The 23457-nt window shown below is 42.2% G+C and overlaps 5 protein-coding genes across 7 annotated transcripts; 3 read left to right on the top strand and 2 right to left on the bottom strand.

The window, feature by feature from the left end:
• The first annotated feature begins 263 nt into the window (after nt 1–263).
• Nucleotides 264–6329, top strand: nup85 (nucleoporin 85). Of its 2 annotated transcripts, XM_030090407.1 has the most exons (19): nt 264–404; nt 1367–1457; nt 1539–1686; nt 1817–1887; nt 1974–2017; nt 2272–2341; nt 2439–2560; nt 2685–2819; nt 3100–3222; nt 3702–3833; nt 3921–4027; nt 4134–4217; nt 4313–4378; nt 4488–4639; nt 4766–4883; nt 5035–5135; nt 5695–5846; nt 5955–6056; nt 6139–6237. In XM_030090407.1, exons 1-19 carry the CDS (start codon nt 372–374, stop codon nt 6235–6237), a joined length of 1950 nt encoding a protein of 649 aa, XP_029946267.1. In that variant the 5' UTR covers nt 264–371. The 2 variants fall into 2 exon arrangements, with proteins under 2 accessions (XP_029946267.1, XP_029946268.1); XM_030090408.1 differs by lacking the exon at nt 264–404 and having other exon boundaries at nt 1381–1461; nt 6139–6329.
• Nucleotides 6330–6419: 90 nt separating this feature from the next.
• Nucleotides 6420–13578, bottom strand: gga3b (golgi associated, gamma adaptin ear containing, ARF binding protein 3b). The gene is made up of 17 exons (XM_030090406.1): nt 13448–13578; nt 11944–12028; nt 11782–11857; nt 11606–11704; nt 11401–11524; nt 11204–11307; nt 10703–10783; nt 10474–10611; nt 10293–10374; nt 10073–10198; nt 9734–9985; nt 9087–9169; nt 8869–9005; nt 8410–8702; nt 8163–8332; nt 7972–8082; nt 6420–7877 (listed from the first exon to the last, which is right to left on the bottom strand). The coding sequence occupies exons 1-17, from the start codon at nt 13557–13559 to the stop codon at nt 7767–7769; spliced, it is 2184 nt and encodes a 727-aa protein (XP_029946266.1). The 5' UTR covers nt 13560–13578; the 3' UTR covers nt 6420–7766.
• A 119-nt stretch (nt 13579–13697) lies between these two features.
• On the top strand, nt 13698–15768 carry mrps7 (mitochondrial ribosomal protein S7). The gene is made up of 5 exons (XM_030090413.1): nt 13698–13767; nt 14559–14750; nt 14853–14916; nt 14999–15166; nt 15257–15768. Exons 1-5 carry the CDS (start codon nt 13724–13726, stop codon nt 15476–15478), a joined length of 690 nt encoding a protein of 229 aa, XP_029946273.1. The 5' UTR covers nt 13698–13723; the 3' UTR covers nt 15479–15768.
• mif4gdb (MIF4G domain containing b) lies at nt 15692–19651 on the bottom strand. The gene is made up of 6 exons (XM_030090414.1): nt 19506–19651; nt 18682–18813; nt 18454–18563; nt 18058–18213; nt 17504–17596; nt 15692–17273 (listed from the first exon to the last, which is right to left on the bottom strand). The coding sequence occupies exons 2-6, from the start codon at nt 18773–18775 to the stop codon at nt 17046–17048; spliced, it is 681 nt and encodes a 226-aa protein (XP_029946274.1). The 5' UTR covers nt 18776–18813; nt 19506–19651; the 3' UTR covers nt 15692–17045.
• A 172-nt stretch (nt 19652–19823) lies between these two features.
• On the top strand, nt 19824–23433 carry slc25a19 (solute carrier family 25 member 19). Of its 2 annotated transcripts, none has more exons than XM_030090411.1 (7): nt 19824–19962; nt 20532–20686; nt 20980–21135; nt 21264–21434; nt 21923–22103; nt 22177–22307; nt 22383–23433. In XM_030090411.1, the coding sequence occupies exons 2-7, from the start codon at nt 20555–20557 to the stop codon at nt 22596–22598; spliced, it is 987 nt and encodes a 328-aa protein (XP_029946271.1). In that variant the 5' UTR covers nt 19824–19962; nt 20532–20554; the 3' UTR covers nt 22599–23433. The 2 variants fall into 2 exon arrangements, with proteins under 2 accessions (XP_029946271.1, XP_029946272.1); XM_030090412.1 differs by having other exon boundaries at nt 19828–19962; nt 20535–20686.
• Nucleotides 23434–23457: the final 24 nt, after the last annotated feature.

The following is a 23457-nucleotide window of genomic DNA, read 5'->3' as shown; positions in this document are numbered from 1 at the left end:
ATAGCGCCCCACATTTGCTTTGTTGCGGGTATGAAAAGAAAATAACATTTTCAGTATGTTATTATTCATTACGCCCATCTTGTGTGTGAACCACGACGAGACCCTGGTTTATCGTAACAAATTATTCGTTTATCAGTGAAATATCGTGAATTAACGACAAATTTGGACATTATTAGAGAACGGAGTAATGGAAAAACAGGCAATAGAAAAGGGCACCGATTTCATCGCGTCACGACGTGCGCTGCGGGGGCCTTCGACTGAAAGACGGAGGCGCGTAAGCAGCGGCGCGCATGGAGCGGTAGTTAGTTTAATGCATATACTTCAACACTCGTTTTTTAAAGAGACTGTCGTACTGATACTGGTGTCCCCCGATGGAGGAGGTAGACGTTGAGCCAACAGTTACTGTAAGTGACCATTGTTGTTTAGTTATTATTCATTTATCCTCGTTGACCACAAGCTAACTCTAGCATGCCTCATATAAACTATGTATTTCCTAGAGATCCAACATCACGGCCGCTTAAAAGAATTATAAAGTGCACCAAGATATTTTAAACATGTGTCACAGTTGCAGAAAGTTATCCGAAGTGTCCTTATTCGTCAACTTAAGTAACGCTTTGTTTATTTCACGAGCATAGTAAAGCACACTGAACCCGTGCATGTATTGGGATTTTTCACATTTACATATAATTTGATATGACATCCACTTCACTTTTTGCAAGTTTTGTATTATTTCACTTCTGCAGACTAGTACATATTTTAATATGGGTATATTCGTCTATTTGATTTAATAGATTGAATGAGAAGTTAAGTGGTTAAATAATCATCACATCACATATGCTGTTGATATACACTAATGTGCCGTATCATTAGAAAAAGAGCATTCCATCTGGCCTGTTCATGTTCAATTCTCAAAGTACATTTTGGTGTTTGACTGTGCTGCTTTCTTTTAAGTTGAAATCCAACAAATATAGCGTCAGCTAATGTTACATGTTTACATAACAAGGAACAGGCGTTCTTATTTGGGAATCCTATTACCCTATTTTGTTGGTAATTATATTTGTATGGATATTTGCGGTTGGCTTTGTGTAAATGTGTAAATCAAAAATCATACAAACTGTAACTTTTGTGCACTGATGTCTACAATCATGGAAAAACTATGCTCATAAAAAGACAATTTAACTTGTTGGTTTTGTCTATTTGTGGAGGCTTTTAACCATTTTTGTGTGAAACTTGGCAGTGGGATATTGTGAAAGACTTGAAAGTGTCTCTGTATGACTGGCATGTGTAATATTTGGCAGATTTGTATCCGCTGTATGTGTTGGTGTTATCATTATGTTTTTTTTTTTCTTTTTTCTTTTTTTTACAGAATGTCCCTGCAGTCAGTGATGGAAAGCACATGGGATTTGCTTGGGGTCCTGGTGATATTCTTGTCTATGAGACCCTGTACAAGGCATCAGGTATGTGTCTAATATCCATATGATGTCTTTGCTGAGTCTTTTCGCTTTTTTCATCATTCTCTGTTGTGTGTTTTGTACAAGGATCAGGCTCCTCTCTCATCCATGAGGTCAGAAAAGATGAGGACATATATTCCCCCATTTTACGAAAGCTCTTCAACGAGTCCCACCACATTTTCGTAGGCCTTCAGACAATTAGAGAGGACCTCCCCAGCAAGAGCAAAAAACCCCAGTAAGTCTCCCTTCACTGTGCATATTCCTTTCAGTTGAGTAACAGGAGTTGAATAATACAGTCAAAGCACCCACTTTATAAATTACTCTGTCAGACACAAACTAACACACTTCTCTTTCTTGCTCCTCAGATTTGTCAGCATCAGTAAAAACTACAGGTCTGTGATTCGAGCCTGTATGGAGGAGCTACAGCAAGCAGCAGGTAAGTATTGAAAGTTTTTTTTTTAGTGTGCTGTATGGATTACTTGGTTATAATTGAGTTGTCTTTTCTTTTTTTTCTTCCTGCAGTTTCTACAGGAGATGAAGACGTGTCTAAGCAGTATGGAAATCAGGCATGTACCACTACTGGATTTGTATTTATGGCACAATCCACAGAGAAAAGTGGTTCTTACTCATCATAGATGTGAAAATGAAATGGTGTACACAGCAGACACCATAGCAGAGACAGTGACAGAATGTTCACACTTGTGTGCATTTAGGTGAATCTTTTACGAGCAGTATAGGATTTTTGTGTATATTATGATTCTGTTATGATTCTGTTATTTATGTATAACAAGGAACCTCAATCTTTCCTGTCTTGTCACAGGTGTCCATTCTCTTGGCCATTGAACTTATCTGGAATCTGTGTGAAGTCCTCTTCATTGATGCTGCCCCTGGTTAGAGTCTCACTGTGTGGTTAATTCATGCATGTATGATTCAGATTTTTACAATCCAAGCACGTATACTGATCCCCTACACTGTGTGTGCCGTCAGCTGGCTCCCTGTTGCTCCACCTCTTGGACTGGGTAAGATTGCACAAGGCGGAGGTGGACGAGAAAGCCAGAGAAGTGCTGCAAAGTGAAAGTCCTGCTGAGCATCGTGGCTACTGGGATGTGGTAAGTATCACTTTATCACACAAATATTTAATTTTTAAAGAGTGTGCTTCTCCATTTATTTGCATTTTGTTGAACGCAGTGTGAGGTCTCAAGCAGTCACTCGTTTTGTGTCTTTGCCCGGCAGGTGGTGAGCTATGTACTGCAGGGCAGGCTGGAAGAAGCCAGACAGATGCTGGTTAAACAAGCCACCCTGCAGCCTGCTCTCAGGAGCATGTACAAACTGATGGACACGCTGCTTGCCAAGATGCCCTTCTACAATGTAAGATAAAGTCACAATTGTGGGCAGTCACTTTTCACACTTGCATACACTAACCCTAACCCTATTGTGTTGTAATCACATTTTTTTTTTACTAAATATGTCACTTATATAAAAAGAAAGAGACTATATATGTTGCTGTTATGTGTGAGAAAACTCCTGGAAAACAAAATAACATCAATGTTCACCCAGCATGTAGATTAGCACAATTTCAAGCTTATCTCAGCTTCAACACCATCTTCAGATGTGCCTCATATCCTCATGTTTCTGTGATTGTCATCAGCCTGGAGGCACGCAGACGCTGACGGAGTTTGATGTGAAGTGGCGGCACTGGCATGAGGAAGTGGACCGCTGCCTGCAGGACAACTCATTTGCCAGCAACCAACATCTGGAGCTCATCTGTAAGGTCTGTGTCCCTTGGAAAGAAGATTTATTGTATGCAAAAAAAAAAAACACACAGTAGGCTGAACGTGCTCACACCTTTTCAAAATTAATTGTTCCATTGTCATATTTCTAGGATTTTTGGTCATTTTTGATTCGTGTTTACTTAAACAACATCAGAGACATGACTAAGGCAGATTTAGAATCTAAACAACTGGATTCATAGATTATAGCTTTTTATTTACATACTCTAATGTAAAAGTTCTTTTGTCCATAAAAAGCTCACAAACCTCTTGATAATTTATGAACCACAGAAAGGATGGAATCTATAAAAATGATGTTGCCTTTTTAACCTCTTATAATACAATTCAGACAATATCAAATTAAAAAAAGGATTGGAATCTGTCCCTTAAAGATCTAACAAATCATTAATATCCTGCATTGGGCAGACTTGGTATTTTTCAACAGAACGATGAGTCCAACATCTGTTTTAATACATTTCAGATCCTGCTGGGGGATGAAGACTCTCTGTTAGAGTGTAAGAATCTGCTGAGCACCTGGTACCACTTCCTTGTCACTCGGCTGCTGTTTTCCCACCCGACAGTCAAACCCACTGAATTGCACTACTACGCGCAGGTGAAGGACATTTTACTCCATTTAGTGTTGACATTCACTGCTGCAACATTCCATTTATGATTTACTTTGTTTGTTCTTGGGCTGCAGTCGTGCATGACCATGTTTCTGGACTCGAGGAGCGTCCCGGAGCCACTGGACAGCATCTTACTGGCCGCTTTTGAGTTTGATATCCATCAGGTCATCAAGGACTGCAGGTGAGACCAAAGCACATGCAAACTACACGTGCACACTGCCGTTTTCTCTTGAGACTGTGTAAACACATGGTTTGAAACCTGATTTTTTTCTGTTCTCTTACTTCAGCATTGCTCTCAACAACTGGTGGTTTGTGGCCCACTTGACAGATCTGCTGGATCACTGCAAACTCCTCCAGTCTCACAATCTACAGTAAGAAAAAGAAAACAGCGTATTTATTTAGTCTAAATCAACAGTAATACTGAATATATGCTTCACAAACCAACACATTTCCTGTGTGTCTTCAGTTTTGGCTCCAACCTGAGAGAGTTTCTGCTGTTAGAATACGCCTCTGGGCTCTTCACCCATCACAGGTAAACTCCTGTTTTAGTTCAGCACTACAACTAAACAATACAGTCATGTTTACATGTGATAGATTTTTAACATAGGTAAGTTCATTGGTTGTCGTTTGTGTGTGTTCAGTCTTTGGCAGCTGGCTGTGGATTACTTCGACCACTGCCCAGAGTTTGGTCGCGTCTACTTGGAGCTGCAGATCGAACGGGTCCCTTTAGAGACGGAGCGCAAAGCTCTCAAAGTGCTCAGGATTTGTGAGCAGAGGCAAATGTCAGAGCAAGGTGCGCCTGACTCCTTAACATTTCTTTTCCGTAATCTGTATGATCCTGTGTCACACTAATCCAGTGACCTAAAGCTGTCATTTTTTTAATGTTTCTTTCTCATGTTATTTCCTCGTCTGTTTCCAGTGCGAAGCATCTGTAAGATCATGGCCATGCGAGCTTTGAGGAACAACCGACTGGGCTCTGCTCTCTCCTGGAGCATCAGGGCCAAAGACGCTGCCTTCGCAACACTCATTTCAGAGAAGTCAGTTCAATGAAGACGTTACTAAATCTTCAAGCATTTTCTGTTGCTAAATTAAAAAGCTTTAGGCTGCTGGCCTCACTCCATACTTTTAAAGCTGATTGAACGTGGCTTTCCTTCTTGCAAATGTCTTTGAATTGTTTTTCTGCGTTAGGTTCCTGGAGGATTACAGTGCCAGAGGGGCTTTCTCTGATCTGGATCTGATAGATAACTTGGGTCCATCCATGCTGCTCAGCGACAGGCTCACTTTCCTCGGTACAAACAGGGAACACACACACACACACATACACATTTATTCTCCTTTCCGCTTGTGACTCAGCTGCTGCTTCGTCCAAGCATGGAGCGCGGAGACACTCAGACGGATCAGATTGTGTCTCACGCAGCTTCCCCTGTCGGCTTTTTGCGGATGTCACATGAGTCTCAGACAGAAAAACATGTGGACAGAGAGGCATAAATAAAGCTGTGTGCTGCTTAATGCAGCAGCATGTGACAGTATGGGAGAAGAGAGAACCGTTTCAGGAAAAACCTTGATGTGCAGAACATCCAGTTTTCTGAAAAGGATGGTTAATTATGTACATTTACAATAAATGTTATCTACTGTTAGTTAAAGTATTCTACTAAATTAAGTACAGAATCCTCATCATGCCTTCTTTATTACTACTGAATGGATGTGTTGATGTAATAAAGTTAGAATTTTCAGCAGAAAGTGTTCAAACTGTGCCCTCATACTGTGGGCTTTTTATATCTTTAGGAAGGAGGACTTCAGAAATATGACTGTTGGACATCAGTGTGACGCCTGTCTTTCAAACTGCAGGGAAGTACCGTGAGTTCCACAAGCTGTATGGAGAGAAGCATTTCACCGAAGCAGCGAGGCTCCTTCTCTCCCTCATGACGGCAAAGATCGCCCCCCGGAGCTTCTGGATGACCCTGCTGACCGACGCCCTGCCACTGCTGGAGCAGAAAGAGGTGAGTCGATGTGATTTGGGGTTATTTTATTTGGAAACTTTGGGGCTCTCAGTATGAATTGATTAAGATCTGTAATCCCTAACAGGTGTTGTGCTGTTTGTTATTCAGGTGATCTTCTCAGTGGGTCAGACGTACGAGCTGATGTTCTGTTTGGAGGAGCTCACCTCCTCGCTGAACGCCGCGGCTCCCGGCTCAGATCCGGCCATGCAGGTGAGCACGATTCTGACCTGTTCACCCCTGAAGATTTGCCATCATATTGAAACCTGATAATGGAGCGTAATGGTCATTTCAGGAGGAAGACATCGAGGTGACCAAAGTGGAGCTGCTGAGACTCGCCCTGGCCAGGAATCTGGCCATGGCGATAGTGAAGGAGGGAACAGTCAACACATGAAGAGCTCTGCTCAAATTTGATCCTTTTTTGCATCTTTTGTACTGTATATAAAAACCACGTAATTAAATTGTGCTCTTTAATAATAAAACATTCTTAATGTCAAATTGAAATCGGTATTTCTGCATCGTTGCAAATGCAGTCACGATTAAGCAAACCCACATGAACAGCAGATCTTATTTTATTTTTTCATGCAGCGAACAAACAGTACATCATACACTATGTACAGACCTAGCACGCTCTCAGACTGTACACGTCACGGGGTCACATCACTTGTCATACAACAAACAGCCGGTACAGTACATAACTATGTACAGAAAACACACGCGCACACACACCTCTGTACACCCAATATGACTGGGAGTTAAGGAATATAGAGAAGAGGCCCACAACTCATTCAGAGTCTTCAGGATCCTTCGCTTTTTGCACATGCACACTCACGGCGTCAGTTTTGAGATGAGCTCGAACCTGGTGTGCAAAAAGTGAAGGCTTGTGGCGTCTCTGCGGATCCGGTGCGAGGACGGATTAAGCGATCTGAGTTATGACAATTTATTCAGTACTGCCTCATTTCACGGCTGCACGCTGGAAAGTCGCCCGCCTGGTGACAGATTTCAGTTCAAGTTAATTCAGTTCACATTTCGAAGGAGTGAGAGTGATGCACGGAAACACGATGAGACAAACGATAAATATGACAAGAAACACTCCCAATACTGACACTTGTAGGATAATAAAACATCCTAAAAATACTGAACAAAACTGAATTCCTTCCCTGCTGAAACTGCTGACAAATCAAACTTCTTTTACTCCCAAAGAAGAGAAAAAATAAGCTAATAGCATTAAATAAAAGCAGTGTTGGACTCAAGTCAGGGTAACATATCTGCAAACAGACACCACGTCGCTGCTGATGCCTAAAACGCCTCTTATCACACAGTAGTGTTGAACCGCTAATCTAGCACAAGGCTACATTAGCTAGTTTTACAATTAAATACGAATCAGTTCAGCATGTCTAAAATCCTCATTACTTGAATTTTCAAGCACTCAAATCTTTCTTTTACTCAGCAGGAACCATTCATGACTGAAATCTAGCGTTAAACCTGATTTGAAGACATAGATATTTAAAAAATTGACATATTCAAGCATATTTTTGGACGCTGTTCCAGTATTAAGCCAGACGAGAGTTTAAAGTCTTCTAAAACATCTGCTGGTTACAGTTTGAGTTTGGGCTCATATTTCTTAACCTGTAAACACTTTGGCTGTGTATTCCTTTGCTCTGTTACTTATCTGCAGTATAGTACAGGCATGGTGCGAATAAAAGCTTTAGTGTTTGCTGTTAACGCCTCATTGATAGTAACATTTGCCAAAATATGAACAAATATAAGGAATGTGAAGCTGAAAGGTGGAGCTGAATTTCCTCTAGTCGCCCTCCGTTCTCTCTGGGATGGATGTGAACACACACACGCGCACACACATTCATCCCTTCATGGAGCGTGAGCCAGCCTGTCCCTGCCGAGCGCTGGCGGGCGTGCACGCTGCTATAGGTGACCCCACGCCTCTGGCGGGGGGAACTGATCCACCTCTCCAACCTCGTTGCACGGGCGCTCTCCGAGCGTGAAGGCCAGCTTGTAGCGCAGACGCACTTTATCCTGCGGGGGACAGACGGGGGGACGTTAGCCTTTCTGAGCCGCTGAAGGACGCGTGTCTGCTCGAGAGGTCTGGAAGTGTCAGGCCGTCACCCACCTTTGTTGGGTTGGCCAGGAGCATGATCTGTGTGATAGAGGCCGGAGGGAGGATGGGGTTAAACGGGGCCAGTTCTGTTCCCGACGGGGGCTGCAGCTTCACCTTCATCGACTGTTGGAAGATGAAGAAAACAGTGTTTTTAAGACAGTGTCTTCACTGAAAACAACTTCCGAAACAGGAAATGACTGGACCTTGGGCACAGCAGCTTGCAGGACCACGTTGTGAACGGGCAGGGGGGCTGTGTTGAGCATGGACACAACCATCACCAGCACATCGGGTCTGCCGGGAGGACAGTCAGACGCAAAGTTGAGGAGGACCCGAACCCCGTCCTTATCATAGGCAGTCACCGGTAAGACTTTACCTGAGGACAGAGAATACAGTCAACAAGACAGGAACATGACTCTCCGTCTCTCCCTCACGCCCCCGTGCTGCTCTTACTGGGTCTGATGGCTTCCAGAGGGACGAACACGTTGCTCAGGGAGATTTCTGAGGCTCTGGCCGGGCTGCCCTGGAGGGGAGGGTGGCACGGGGATAAGGAGCGGAACAGGGGGCTGCCCGGTGCCGAGCCCAGGCTCTGAGCCTTGGCGTGGGACAAGGCTGGCGAGCCGGGAACTGCGCCCTGGAGAAGAGAGGCCGAGGAGGGGGAGCCCTGCCCGGGAACGAGGGGGGGTGCCGCGGCTGCTGCGGACATCCCGAAGCTGCTTCCTCTGGCGGTCATCTGGCTGGACAGGCTGAAAATCACATAGACATCACATCATTTTCAAAACTCAGCAAAACAATCAATTGTTTGTCACAATATCTTTGTTGTAGTTCAGATATTTTTTATCTTATTGCAAGAAATATCAGCACTGTAGCTCAGGACCAGAATGGCCAGCTCTTCTGCAGATAAACGTGTACCTCTTCTGATCAGTGAACCCCATCATGGCTAAGTCCTGCAGGTTCTGCAGACTGTGCGGAGCAGCTGGCTCAGCAGGAGGCGCGGCCGGACCTGAAAAGACTCCACTTCCGAACAAATCCACGCCTGCTGACGGGGCCTGCAGAGATCGGGACAAGGGAGAAGTTACCTTTCCTCATCGCATACACTAACAATCAGCCACTGATAATCAAAGATGTACCTGCAATGAAGTCCATTGATTGGACAGTTCTTCTAATTTAGGTTTTGATTGGCTGCTCAGAGAGGTAGGCGGGTCATTCAGTCCTGAAGGAAGTAATGTGTGGGAAAACAAGAAAATATGTCCAGTAACTATTAGTTGGCAGTTGAGAAGTTTTGAATGAAACTGCTTGAACTAGTCTGAAGGAAACAAAGGCGCCTCCTAAAACCTATGAGCATTTTAGGGTTGCATCTGTCAGCAGCTTTCACTGAAAACGAATCTATTAATCCTTAAAATAATCTGAAAATCTCAAAACACAGAAAATGTCCTGTCATGTACCTAAATTAATACATCTTTAGTTCATTTTAATGAAGGACTAAAAGAAGCAGCAAAATATAGATTAATAAATTATCCAAAAAGTAGCTGGATTAATACAGATTATCATTTCCAAAATATGAATTTTGCTACTCAATAAGAGTAAAAACAACATCTTTTAATGCACTGGCTAATCTGTAGTTCCTGTCTGACTCAACAACGCTGCTTGTTTCTCTTGGGTTTTGCTCTTTTTACTAAATAGACAGTCTGATGCTCTATGTGTGAAAACACGGCCATCAAAGTAGAGCTGAACTCATCAGGTCCAAAAAGTCTCAGAGAAGAGGTCTTTCTGTTACCGAGAGACAGCAGCTCATCGTCCAGGAGTGAGAGTGCAGTGGAGGCCTGGCTGGGCGGGGGGTGACTGGGGCTGCTGCTCTGACTGCCCTGGGAGCCCCCCAGGCGTTTGGGAGGAGGAGGAGGCAGCACGGGGATGGGCAGCGCCGCGGGGTCGGCCAAGGCGGGGTGCGAGGCGAGGGAGGGGGGGATGGCAGGCTGAGGAGGGCTGGGGGTATCGAGGCCGGCGAGGTCAATCAGCGTGTCTGTGGCCTCTGTTACAGAAAAAGAAGTATCAGGAGACAATCAAACACTAAATGGCACCAGATATGGAGCATAAACAGCTGGAGAAAGTCTGTCACCGCTCTCGCTGTGGCCAGCTGTGGATCGAGGCTCCTCACTGTCGCCGTTGATGGGCTGCCCCTCCACGATCTTCTTGTAGGAGTTGATGACCCTGGAGAGGTCGTCGCTGGCCTGGAGAATGTCCCCTGAGCAGACAAGCGACGGATTTGACACTGTGACATGATGAATAAGTTGACAAAATCAGCTTATTCAGGTTCAGAAAACACAAGTCCTGCAAACCTAAAGTGGTGTCGTTGTCTTCCGTCTCCGTGGCCATTTTGAAAGCAGCCCTCCTCAGCTTGTCACAGCGCTCATAGAGCTCCTGACACAAAGATGGTGATTGTGAGAGGAAACTCCTCCAGTTTTGTTCTTGAACATGAAAACGGTTTCCATGCTGCGTTTCTGTTTCACACAAACTCACCTTGATGATCTCCTTGTCTGAGTCGGTGGAGCTGTCCTTGTTGTAGTGGGTCAGCATCTCGGTCAGCAGCTTCACATTGATGTTCACCTCCTCCAGAGTGTGCATGCGCTTCGTGACCTTATGAACCCGAGCTTCGTCCTGACGGCACAGAAGGACGTGACAGAAACAGTGAGAGAAGCAGCTACAGCGGAGGAGCGCCGGATATTCAGCGAGCTCGGACACGTCTCACCTCCTTCACCATGTTTTTGATTAATCTGTTGGCTTCTTGAAGGTCCTCTGGATTTTTACTCCGGAGGAGTTCAGCAAGGAGCTAGAAGCACACACATCTATTTAGACAGAAGCTACATGTTGTATAATAATAATAATAATAATAATAATAATAATAATAATAATAATAATAATAATAATAATAATAATATTGTCTATTTTATCAAATCAGACTAACATAGTGTTATTTTTTCATATTTAAAACGCAATAAACATATATATAAATAGGTGCACTAATTGAATGAAATACATTTAAAGATAGAAATGGGGAAACACTACTTGAAAACACAGTTGGATTTTTTTCTTGAATATTTTGTTACTTCAAAACAACCTTTACCATTATACTTAAGAGTATGAAGAAGTGTGTGACTGACAGGGCTGCAAATTTATAAAATAATTTCTTCATGGTCAAAATCGTATGGTCAACAGTTGACAGTAAATAGTCTTTGTATCAACCCCTCACCTTTCCCATGTCTTCATTGTCGAATACTGGATGCTTTGGTCGTGTAGGAGGAGAAGGGATCAGAGTTCGGTCCAGCGGTAACTCTGGATCATGTGTCACTAGGCCTTATGAAAAGAGACACCGATTACTTTGTTAGACACTCACGACTGGAAACATTCACTGTTTTAATAATCTGACTGATCCATGCATCCACACACCCTGTCTCCTCAGTGTCTGGTAGGCTTCGTTGATCTTCATTTCATTGGGAAAAGCAACCGTCCAGCTGTACAACATCTCGACAATCTTCTGCTTCACTTTCTGGGGTGCACTGTCACCCATATACTGAAATGACACGACGCCGTTAGGATGCTGGCCCATCACTTTCATAAGTGTGATGTCTCCAAACCCAATGAGCGAGCGTACCTTTGGGGAAACAACTTTGATCAGCTCATTCAAAAATCGATATTTTGCAACCTCATTGTGAAATCTTCTGCCGCAGTTCTTCATACATGCCTCCAGCACCTGTGCAAAAGACATTCATGTCAACTGCTGGATAAGATTAGAAGTTATTGTGGACAATTATAAGCTGTGTTTCTTACTGTCAAAGCCTGGAGTGCTTCCCATTCTTGAGGAGAATGGATTTTGTGCACAAGCAGAGGTACAGCTATCTGAGGACTGAGACAAAAAGAGAAAAAAAAAAGATGAATTAAACAAAGAAAAACTAAAATTTCTCAGTTTATTAGTGTTTAAGTTCAGTGTACCCTTCCAGTTCTTTGTTGATCTGATCACAGAAGCCAATGATGTACTCCCAGTCCTCTTGTCTGTTTGTTGGATGGGTGGCTTTATCTATGAGAGAAACATTTTTTTTATTCAAAAAGTATGTTTAAGAAACATCATCCTGTGAAAAACATTAAAAGAATAGACAGTTTCACAATAAAAGTCACAATGTTCACAACAACATTATGAAACAAAAATCTATAATCTTTTTATCACTAATGAACTATTATGAGTAGGACAGCTGCACTTTAAAAGGTCAGAGTACAAAAACACCTTTGTAGCTCAAATAATGACATCTTGTGTAAGAAATGGAGTAGAAGGCAACGAGGTTAGCTTATCCGATCCCAGTATTATTAAGATTAAGTCCCTGGGCTGCACCAAGCAGTACGAAGGAATAACAGCATCCAGACATAGCAATCTCTGTAAGCAACTATTAGATACGTCCAGTGCTCAGCAACACTATAACTTCTTTATGATAAAGTTCTACAACTTTTGAAATTGGGGGAGTTTTTAAAACTCAGTTTAATGCTTACTCGTTAGACAAAGCCACCCCAAAAGTGTAAAAAGCATTTACTTTTCAGACCAAATCTTACAAAAATGCAAATTTCAGTTACTTTCTTTCTGTTGCCCTCAAAAACACAACACAAATTCCTTGTATGCTGAACATACCTGACAATGAAAATCTTTCTGATACTGATAATTCTTTTAGGGCCTGTGATGTGATGGAGATGGGCTGTGTACAGGTGGACTCAGAAAGGAGGATCTGGTCAAAACCGTGGTGCACCCTGAGCAATGCCTTTCAACCTCTGGGCTTAATAAAGTATTTTAAATCTGTTCTATTCTAATCTTGGAATATATCAGAATCCCACAATCAAAAGCCACTACAACACTCTTTTTGATGACCTTTATTCCCATTTAAACAACTTCTTGTGAAGCAGCCCATGACCTGTTATTGCACATAAAACTTCCAGACTGGTTCTCCTCTTGTTCTGACTTGAAACCTTGATATTCATTTCAAAATTGGAAAACACTAAAATAAAATCAAAAGTTAGGAATCCCTCTGAGTCTTGTGCTCATCATGACAATGTAGTGTGTGTTGTCCTCCCTGTTTGTGTGTGTGTGTGAGTAATAACTGATGCATTGTCCATTGTTGACACTGCTGCTCGATATCAGCCTTATAAACGCTGCTGTGCTGTCGGATCTGTGTGCCTCTGAACAATCCGTGCACACACTGAGCTGTCAGCTGTAAACTTGCCCCCCTCATAGTGTTTGTAGACGCCCCCCTTCCCCCCCTTCTCTCCTCCACCCATCCTGCTAATGATGCACTCACACAACAACACAGCCTTGCTCAGTCTGGACCTCCACCAGCTGTCAAACTGCCGGACAGCGACGCTGACAGCGTCCCATCTCACGGCCTACCGTCGGGAACAATGCGCCTGGCTGATAACTCGTTTCATTTCATTCATTAAAAAGAGATTATTCACTCACTGAGCCAGGATTCAAGCGACTCCCCTTCCTGGTACGCCATAGCACTAAAAACATCGCGTGACGTCACCGCTGTGTGCGCGAGAGTACAAATCATAGACCGGAAATATTTCATTGAACATCAGGCCAAGGATCGCTTTAAATCTTTAGTCATTAATTCACTGCTGATATAAAAATGTACTGGTACGAGTTTAAACTCAGCTCCTTTTTTTTTTCTTTTCGTAAGGCATCAGCAGGGCGTACTATAGTGGGGTCCTTGCTGATACTCACGTTTCCAACATGGCGGCCTCCATATCGGGATTATTAAAACCTTGGACTCCGAGGTAATCTTCGTTTTGTTAACTAAGAAACAGAAGAAGTTGGTGTTTACTCACTCACGATATTTATTTATCTAGGTATTTGAGTGTCATGCATTCCCTTAATACTGATATTTTTAAGTAGCTGCAGAACGGAAAATTTGCTTCAATGTTATACGTGGATGACATCGGTATCAATGTAATGATACAGTAACATTTCCAAAAGGTTAAGGCAACGTGTAAAATATGTATAGACTTGCGATTTTGTAATCTAATACTCCATGTTTAATTGTGAATGGAATGTAATTAACGTGCCGTAAAGTTGTTTTTCAGTCAAACTCATCTTACACTTTCAAGTTCTACATCTTTAACAGTTCAGACAATTCCTGTCTGGCCCATTTTTTTCATCAAGCTCAACGCTCAAAGACATTTTAATGAACATTTTCATGAATGACAACATCTGCAAGCAGTCCTAAAGCTATTTGAACAAATGCTGCGTTTGCTCTTGCCCTGAGAAAAGCCACTAAAAGCTTCTTTTCCATCCAGTATTTCAGTTCTCACCAAGTGAGGAATATTCATTTCAATTTGTTTTTATTTTATGAAATTGCAGATGGCTGTTATTCTATATATGGCTGATTTTTATTTTTTTGTTTACTTATCTTTTATTTGTTGTTCTCTATACTTGATTTGTGTGTGTGTGTGTGTGGTTTTTTTTTTTGCTTTTAGGGTAATTTTGTTTGCAAAGTGTGACCATAAAAAAAAAAAAAAAAAAAAGATCGATTAATCAAGATAACTTTTTCTGTGCCTGTTGTTTGCAGAGTGTTCTTGGTGAGATGGAGCAGATACAATCCTTACTACCTGGAGCCAGAGGTCAGTAAGGAGGCCTACAGCCGGCCAGAGTCAGAGCTGAGTGCTGAGGAGAAGGAACTGCGTGATCTGAAGGTCCTCAGACCCATCAAAGCAGCTACCAATGAATCAACCAGCTCCGTTTTCAACGACCCAGTCGTCAGGTACAACAAAAATCTAAACTGGTTGTAAACACATCTTCTGTTAAGTCGAAGCATAGCATATAAAAGATGATTGTTTTTGTCCTTTTTCCCCCTGACCAATAGTAAATTCATCAATATGATGATGAAACATGGCAACAAGGTTTTAGCCAGAGAGATCATGACACAGGTAAGAACACAGAGTCTTTTGAGTTAAATTTATCTCTTGCTTTACGTGAATGTTAAATAGAACGCCGCTTCTCCTTTCTCAGACGCTGGAGAACATAAAGAAGAAGCAGGTGGAGAAGTATCACAAATCTACAGATGGAAATAAAGAGGAGATTGAGTGCAACCCTTACACCATCTTCCACCAGGCGCTAGAGAACTGTAAGCCTGTGGTTGGGTTGGCCAGCATACAGAAAGGTGGAAAGTTCTATCAGGTCAGTAACCGGGCATGTTGGCACTTTTCTCGACTTACACATCTATCGACCTTGCATCTTCAGATGTTTCCTCTGCTCTCTCCGTTCAAGGTGCCCATCCCGCTCTCAGACAACAGGCGCCGTTTCCTCGCCATGAAGTGGTTGATCACCGAGTGCAGAGACAACAAACACCGACGCACGCACATGTACGAAAAGCTCTCCCAGGAGCTGCTGGCCGCGTTCCAGAAAGAAGGCAACGTGATCAAGAAAAAGCAGGAGATGCACAAGATGGCCGAATCCAACAGAGCGTACGCCCATTACCGCTGGTGGTAGAGGGACGCCCGCCTGGACCGGACCGATGCTCCTGCAGCTTCACAGACTGGACAGACATGCTGAGGCACGGCTGTAAATAGAACTACCCAGAAAAAAGGTTGAATATGTACAGATCATTAACCCTTGACCTCAGTGCTCCTTTTTGTATCATGAAAAGTGTATTGTGTACAAAGAACAGCAAATTAATGTAATTATTACACAATAAACTCAACAGAAGAAAACTTTTATTGAAGAAAATGTACAACCCAACCATAAAAAAATGTAACAGATGGAAAACATTTGCAAAGAGTGAAAATATACATATTGCAGCAGGATTTAGTCATTTACATCCTCATTTCTACATTTGAACTTGGTTGGTATTTAACTCATTTACAGTTTAATAAACTATTTGGTTTTATTTATGGGCTGACTATGGGGACAAACCCTAAAACTGTAAATGAATTTTTTTCAACATAATAAAAAACAAAACTCAGGATCAATTTCTTTTTGTGAAATTTCAAACTTTATGTTTAATGTCACTACATGTTGAGGCAGATGGCTCGAAGAGGCCATAAAAAAACAAAAAACAAACTTAGTTAAGCTAGTATTGCTACTATATTAGTGTCTCATTAATCCAAAGCACAGAGATGGTTGGAGACCCTAAAGCTGCCACTGAAAACTAAAACTGTCCAGATGCACAGTGTTGACAGTAGAAAAAAAGAAGACTCATTACTGACCTGCACATGTATGAATGGCTAGAAATACCAGCTTCTCGAGCACCTTCATACAAAGTTCAGATCTGAAAATGTCTGAGCTGAGTGATGCTGCAGTACAAGGTTCAACTAGCAAAAACAGAAATCTAGTCATTTTATTAAAAATGAGTTATCTGTAGAAAAATTGTATGAATATTGTCACCAATTCTTTTGGTCTTTTTCTTAAAGGTGTAATGAAAGATATCTAAAAAGAAAAACAGCTCCCTGAATTCAGACTGTGCAACAAATGACAAACAATAACGGGAATCCAACAGAACATAACTTCAAAGCTAAAACAACATTTTTAACTAAGTATGAAGAATTTAGGGAGACATTTTAATCATCCATCGGTACGTCCTTCTACGGTTGAAACATATGAAAGAACAGGTCTTTTAAACATCAGGAGGATCGCAAAGTAACTGCTAACAAAATCTTTTTCACTGGTCCTTTAAAGCAAATCAGCATCTGACTGGAATGTCACCTATTGGATTTGGTAAACTTAAACTTAAGGAATGATGGAAAAAAAAAATTCACAAAAGTTGTCTCCATCTTCCCTAAAAGATAAACGTCGAATCAAAGTGCACCAGAATGTGGCGAAACCTCCTGAACTTCAACCTGTCGAAAAACTATTGCACGTTCCACATCCACCGCACCACATCTCTGGGTTATTATCAAAAGCAGGGAGTAATCCAGCGAGAACTGAAGTCTCTGTACAGCGTAGAGACTCCACTGATTACCTGAACGCTGCTTCTGTTCATCAAAAAACTGCTGGTTTCAAAGTCAGAAATGACAAAGGACAAGAGGTTCAGGGTTCCTCAGTTCTCATCAGCCTCTCTCTACTCAGCGATTTCGCTGTAGTAGTACTTGTGGGCGGTGCTGCTGAGCAGCCAGCCTCCGGCCCGGAACTCCAGGATCTCCAGCAGCAGCAGACGGGCCATGGAGGAGAGGCCCTCCTGGAGCAGGAAGCCGTCCCGCAGCAGGAAGAACAGTTCATCCATCCGCTGGCTGTTCACCTTCTCCAGCTGCTCCCCGATGCGATGCAGCTGCAGCACCAGGCAGTCCACCTGACAGGAGGACGGCAGAGAGACTCAAATCAAGGGGCTAAACATCACTTCTCTGGCTGTGTGTGTGTGTGTGTGTGTGTGTGTGTGTGTGTGTGTGTGTGTGTGTGTGTGTGTGTGTGTGTGTGTGTGTTGTAGAGAGAGCTACAGAATCAAAATGGAGATATCAATATAATATATGTATTTTGTCAGAGAGGATTTATCAGTCACATTAATGATCAACTGACTCTTACCTCCTCTTCATTCATTAGAGCATCTGGTTGGGCCAGCCTCATCAGGCAGTCATAAACAGGATGAACCAGGGCCACCATCGGCATGTTGTTCACCTAAAACATTAAAACAAAAATAAACCTTTATAGCCAATGGCTATTACTCAGGGGAAACAATTCAGCCTTGCTCTACTCTATTTTCAAACAAATGAACAATGAGCACATACAAAACGGTTTCGCCGTGTAAAATGAGAGGCCGGATGAAACCAGAGCTAAGAGAGTAATGATGTGAAAAGCATGAGGGCCACACCTAACAGGCTCAGTGTGTCACAGATAGAAACAGTGTTAATCATACAACAAACAGTAAGGCCTGAAATGTTTGTGGTTATGAGAACTTTTACTCAAACACATCACTGGATGACACAAAATTTTGCCTTCAGAAGTTCTTTAAATTGTATTTTGAAGTAGTTGACATTGTTAGCTGAGTTTGCACAATTATAGCAAATTATAAAAGATATTCTAGTCAGATGCACCCTGATTATTATTATTATTATACTTTTATTGTCACCAACTCTTACTTTAAGGTAGTCGAAAATGTTACAGATGAATGTGACGTAGCACACCCACTCCTGCAGCGAGCGTGTCCGCGTCTCTTCGCGGTCCTTGAACTCCTGCTGGAGTCGGTTCAGTAAGTTCCTCCTGAACACGTTTCCGTTGCTCTGCTTCGCCTCCGCCTGCACAAAGCGACAATGAGGGAGGCACGACGGGTTAAAAGGACTGGGCCACACAAAAGATCAGGATATACGATGGCGCAGGTAAGCTGATTTAAGAGCTTCCTGTTGCTTGAATGTAAACACCCAGTGAGGCATTAATGGCTAAATTGGATTAAGAATTTGGTTAAAGACACTCTTCAGTCTTCTCCCTCATCGTCTTTGTCTCTCAAAAGAGTCCAGCTGAGCAGCACCATTACTGACCTGCACGATCGTGTAGCAGATGCGTCCAGCCTCTTTACTGAAGACCTGGTCCTTCAAGGACTGATCAACGATGATACTGGAGACCTTCTCCAAGTTTACTGAACTTGGATCTAAAAGAGAAAAAAAAAAATTGACATATGTGGACAACAAATAATGATCTTATATTCTATGGGAGGTTTCATATAATTTTAAATTCCTGCATGACAGCAATAGAAAGAAAAAACTGACCTTTTAAGGCTGTTTTCAGTAACATCTGTGTGTCGAAATCAAAGGACTGGATCCTGTACTCATCAGATGAGTTTTCCATTTTGGATGAGAGCATAAAGCCTGATAGTCGTCCCGCCACAAAATCTTAGAATTCTGCAAGTTTACAGCAAAGCAAAACCTTGATTACTGCTTGGTTAAGTCTAACAGGTGTTTTCAAACTCATAGCAAACTTTCAGATAAAGGTTTTTGCTTCAAGCTTGGACAATGAGTGTATGAAGCTTACAGACAGAGACCTCAGGACAAATAGTGTGTGACAACAATGACCCCCAAAATCCTGCACTGTCATCAGATTGGCGGCTCTCCACAGCTCATTCACGGAGGGACAGTGAGGATTACATGGACTAATTCAGGTTAAATAGAGGCTCATGCTTTTGACATATAACCAGTTGAAACTAATACAAGTAAATTGTAACAGTAGTTAATGCTCATTGTAACATTTGGGCTAACATCTTCAAGTTGGATGAAGATGCTTGGGATAAATGCCACTTTTTTCATAGATAGTAGCTGATACATTTTAAAGGCCAAAAATGCTTCTATAAATCGGTTGTCAACTAATATTTAAGTACAGATAAGAATATAGTTGGGCTCTGTTTCTGTAAATGAGATCTAACCATAAGCTAACGCTCATACTACTGTTAAAACCGAGTCGCTTTAAGTTGAATGCCTTACAGTCATTTACGCAACAACCCCTTGCTTAAATAAAGATACCTTAACTAAACCGCGCAGATGGAAAAGCTAGATGAAACAGGTTGCTCATAATGTGAAACTAATGGGCGAAAATGTACCTTTAAAACAGCCAAAATCTCCGTATGGACGCTGTTTACACCACCTGCGTGAACGCTCTTCAACACCCCTTCGAAGACGAAACATCATCGTCAAGATAATACATGTCTCAATTTGTTACGCCAAAAAATAAACTAAACGGGCTTATGACAACTTCTCCTTACACTGATTTCTACAATCTATCTTCTTTTAGTCACAGTTCTTATCTACAGTAAGGATATTGTGCTAAAAAGTAGGGGCCTACTTTTAAGGTTATGTTTCCTACGCTGCAGAATAGCCGGGACTTATCTTGCTGCAATACTTTACTCTTTAAAAGGTGGGGATGCTCAACCCGGAAGTGTTTAGGGAGGTTCAGGGCGAACAGTACAAACCTCCTCTTCTCCACATAAACCACACCGTACGTTTCTGGAGGCTGTACTGGAGGTGGATTTGCATTTATGAAGGACTTTTTCATATAAGGTAAAGTTTGATAATCACAGATATATTTTCCATCCTGATAGATCTACTGATGTTTAGCATAGCTTGCCCCAAGGTCCCACCGCATGTCCTCTTATGTATTTAACTGTTGTACTATGTTGACCGGTCTCTTCATTTTTTACTCAAATAAACAAGTTCTACTTCAATTAAATTTGTCAGCATTGTCAGAAAGGATGTTGCATTGTGTGGGTTGGAACATCGTACATGAGGTAATGATGTAACAAGGCGCCAATATGTATGCAAATGGTTTGACCAAACTATCAGAAACACATCTATCCATATGGCTTTCATGATCAGTGTCACTAAAATACACAATTTCTCATCAGATATACTCAGCTTAATGATGTTGTTCAGTTTCAAGTAAAATTGAACACCACTGCATTTTTTTATTTATTTATTTATTTATTTATTTATTTTGTTAAGTAAGCATTTGGATTTGTTTTGGATTGTGTAAGTGTACCCACTGAATGTGCTGGTGAAGCTATATGAAATTATTTTTTAAACTGAGATCATCACTGTAGATATTGTGTAATTGTACTGTCTTTTCTCAGAAGGAACCTGAGGCTGTGGAGACATGGTGGGCTATGATCCGGGTGCTCAGTCCGCCGCCCTCTCCCCTTATGAGGCAGCTTTTGCAGGTTCAGCAGCTGGGATGGTCACCAGAGCCCTCTGCAGCCCCTTCGACATCCTCAAAATCCGATTTCAGGTGATGATGGGACAGTGTGACAGGCCACTGTGTCCTTGAGCAGGGAGAAGTCATGCTGTCTTCAAATATGTTTCAGACATCAATTCTATCAGATGACGTTAAAATACAGATTGAGTTCAATACTGCACAATGGGCACAATCACCTAGATCTAAAGCATTGATTTGGTTTCAGAGCTCTATAATATCCTAACACCACCCCTCTCTGGCTGTGTTGTCATGGCAAGTAGTGTTGCAGAAGTAGAGATCATGCTGTTCGCGTCTTGTTTCTCATCAGTATTTCTGTCCTTCCACAGCTGCAGATAGAGCGGGTCTCTTCAACAACGCCGGAGGGGAAGTACAGGGGATTATTTCAGGCAACACGCTGCATTCATTCAGAGGAGGGACTCTCTGCTTTCTGGAAGGGCCACATCCCAGCGCAGCTCCTCTCCATCTGCTTTGGAGCTGTCCAGGTGAAGCCCGTACACTGCATACTGGCTCAACAATACCTCTCAAAACCATCACATCCATCAGTCATGCATTTTTATGTCATTTATTCATAACAGTTACACATCTGTGTGTGTGTGTGTGTGATTTGCAGTTTACCAGCTTCGAGCTTCTGACCGAGCTGGTCCATAAGTCAACGCCGTATGACAGTCAGACGCCAGGAGTTCACTTCATCTGTGGCGGCTTGGCAGCCTGCTCTGCTACGGTCGCCTGCCAGCCTCTGGACACGCTGCGGACACGCTTTGCAGCTCAGGGAGAGCCCAAGGTGGGACGCTCCACTGCTGATGTACTGTAGCTGTCAGAGCTTGACAGATTTTCCCATGTCAGTTCGCAGCATCCACAGGTCTTTTGAATGATTTAATGTGGTGAGGCACTGTGGGTGTGGTGGAGGACAAGCTGAGCTGTGAAAAAACAGTGAAGAGAGCACATGATGGGTTTTACAGGGAGCCTTATAGTTTTCCTGTACTTTAATGATAATAAATATGAATGTGTTTTGCAATGATTTAGAGTGGTGACTTTTAGAGTGCGTGGCTGTGCTACCCCAAGGGGGCGATAAAGAGCTTCAGAAGGTTGCTGCAGTCAGAAAAAACCAAGAAAGAACATATAAAAGCCTTTATTAGAGCCATTTTTCAAATTCAAGTTATAAAGTCATGATCAAACTGAATAAATGGAAGATTGAAATATTAATTATGCTATGAAAACACATTAAAAAAAGATCAATTCTGTATTAAATGCTATAATTTGTGTTTCCAGGTATATAAAAACCTGCGACACGCCGTTTCTACGATGGTGCGTTCAGAGGGAGCCCTGACGTTTTACCGTGGCTTGTCTCCAACAGTAATGGCAGTGTTTCCTTACGCTGGACTTCAGTTTTTCTTCTACAATGTCTTTAAGAAACTTTTGTCTCCATCATCCAAAGCAGAAAGCTCAGGAGGTCAGTCGAGATTAAACTTAAGTCCTGTGAGTATCGGCCTGTACCTGTAACTAGTCATGTCTCTCCCTTAAAGAAAACATCAGAACCCTGATCTGTGGCAGTGGAGCCGGGATGATCAGTAAAACGGCTACGTACCCCTTTGACCTGTTTAAGAAGAGGCTGCAGGTGGGGGGCTTTGAGGCCGCTCGAGTTCACTTTGGACAGGTGAGAGATGCTTTTTATTTGACATCAGTGGACCAAATGACCAAAGCTTGATGTCGATGTCGTTCTCCGGTGCAGGTGCGGAGTTACAGAGGCCCGATAGACTGTGCAGTTCAAATAGCCAAAGAGGAAGGGCTGCGAGGCTTCTTCAAAGGCCTTTTCCCCAGCCTGCTGAAAGCCGCACTGTCAACAGGATTCACCTTCTTCTGGTATGAATTTTTCGTCAACGCCATCCACAACGTCAAGAGCGGACAAAAAACTCATGTCTCTGGCGAAAGCTTTGTGGGAAGATGATGAGGAACAATATATCACACTGTCACGCACATTTAACTCTGAACAACTCTCTGAAGCCTGGTCAGTGTCGGTTGTGGATTCTGCTTTGTTTACATGAAAGGATGGAAAACACAACCTCATTTATTCTGTTTTTTTTATGTCCTTCCATTTTGTTTTATAGAAACTGTCTTGTATAAATGTAATATGCTGAAAATTTTGCACATTTTCTGCTGATCTCTGTGAGCTTAGGCTAACATGTAACAATCTAAAAGAAAGGAAACGTTCAAGTATGAGGATTGTTTGAAAGGAGGAATATGAGCACTTAATATTTATTCAGACACAGTGGTGAACAAAAGTACGTTTGGAGTACAGGAGAGACCAATAATTCAGAGTTTATCTTGTCAATTTAAACTCTGAAAAGGAATATTGGTCATGAAGATAAGTTCTGTGATCTACTGACAGTGAGATGTGTGTTTTTAAGTGTGTTACAGTAAAGCTAGTGCATATTTGGCAAATGCCCTAATAAAAGAAATCCTTTTTAGTGTCCATCTCAGGTGTGGACATGACTTGAGCCTCTGCCACTCAGAAACCTGTTTTACATGATAGTACGTTGAAAAGGATCATATCAGAGCTTGTGATTTGATCAGAAAGTCAAACCTTCTCGTGGAGTTCTGTTTGTTGTTTCAGGGTGTGCCACGTTTTTATTGTTAAAGGATCATTTAAAGAAGAACCGTGTATTTCTGACCATTTAATCCATGATATCTTTATTTCAATGCAGGAGTGTTTTTTTTGTTGTTGTTGGAATATGTTGTTGGAATTTATTATGTGGAGTTTATAACCAAAGAGAAAGTGTGGAATATTAAAAAGTAAATAAATGAAA

The sequence above is a fragment of the Salarias fasciatus genome, chromosome 4 (assembly GCF_902148845.1).
Source record: "Salarias fasciatus chromosome 4, fSalaFa1.1, whole genome shotgun sequence".
Taxonomy (NCBI): domain Eukaryota; kingdom Metazoa; phylum Chordata; class Actinopteri; order Blenniiformes; family Blenniidae; genus Salarias; species Salarias fasciatus.
Note: the sequence above shows the minus strand (reverse complement) of the source record. Positions and strands in the feature narration are given on the sequence as shown.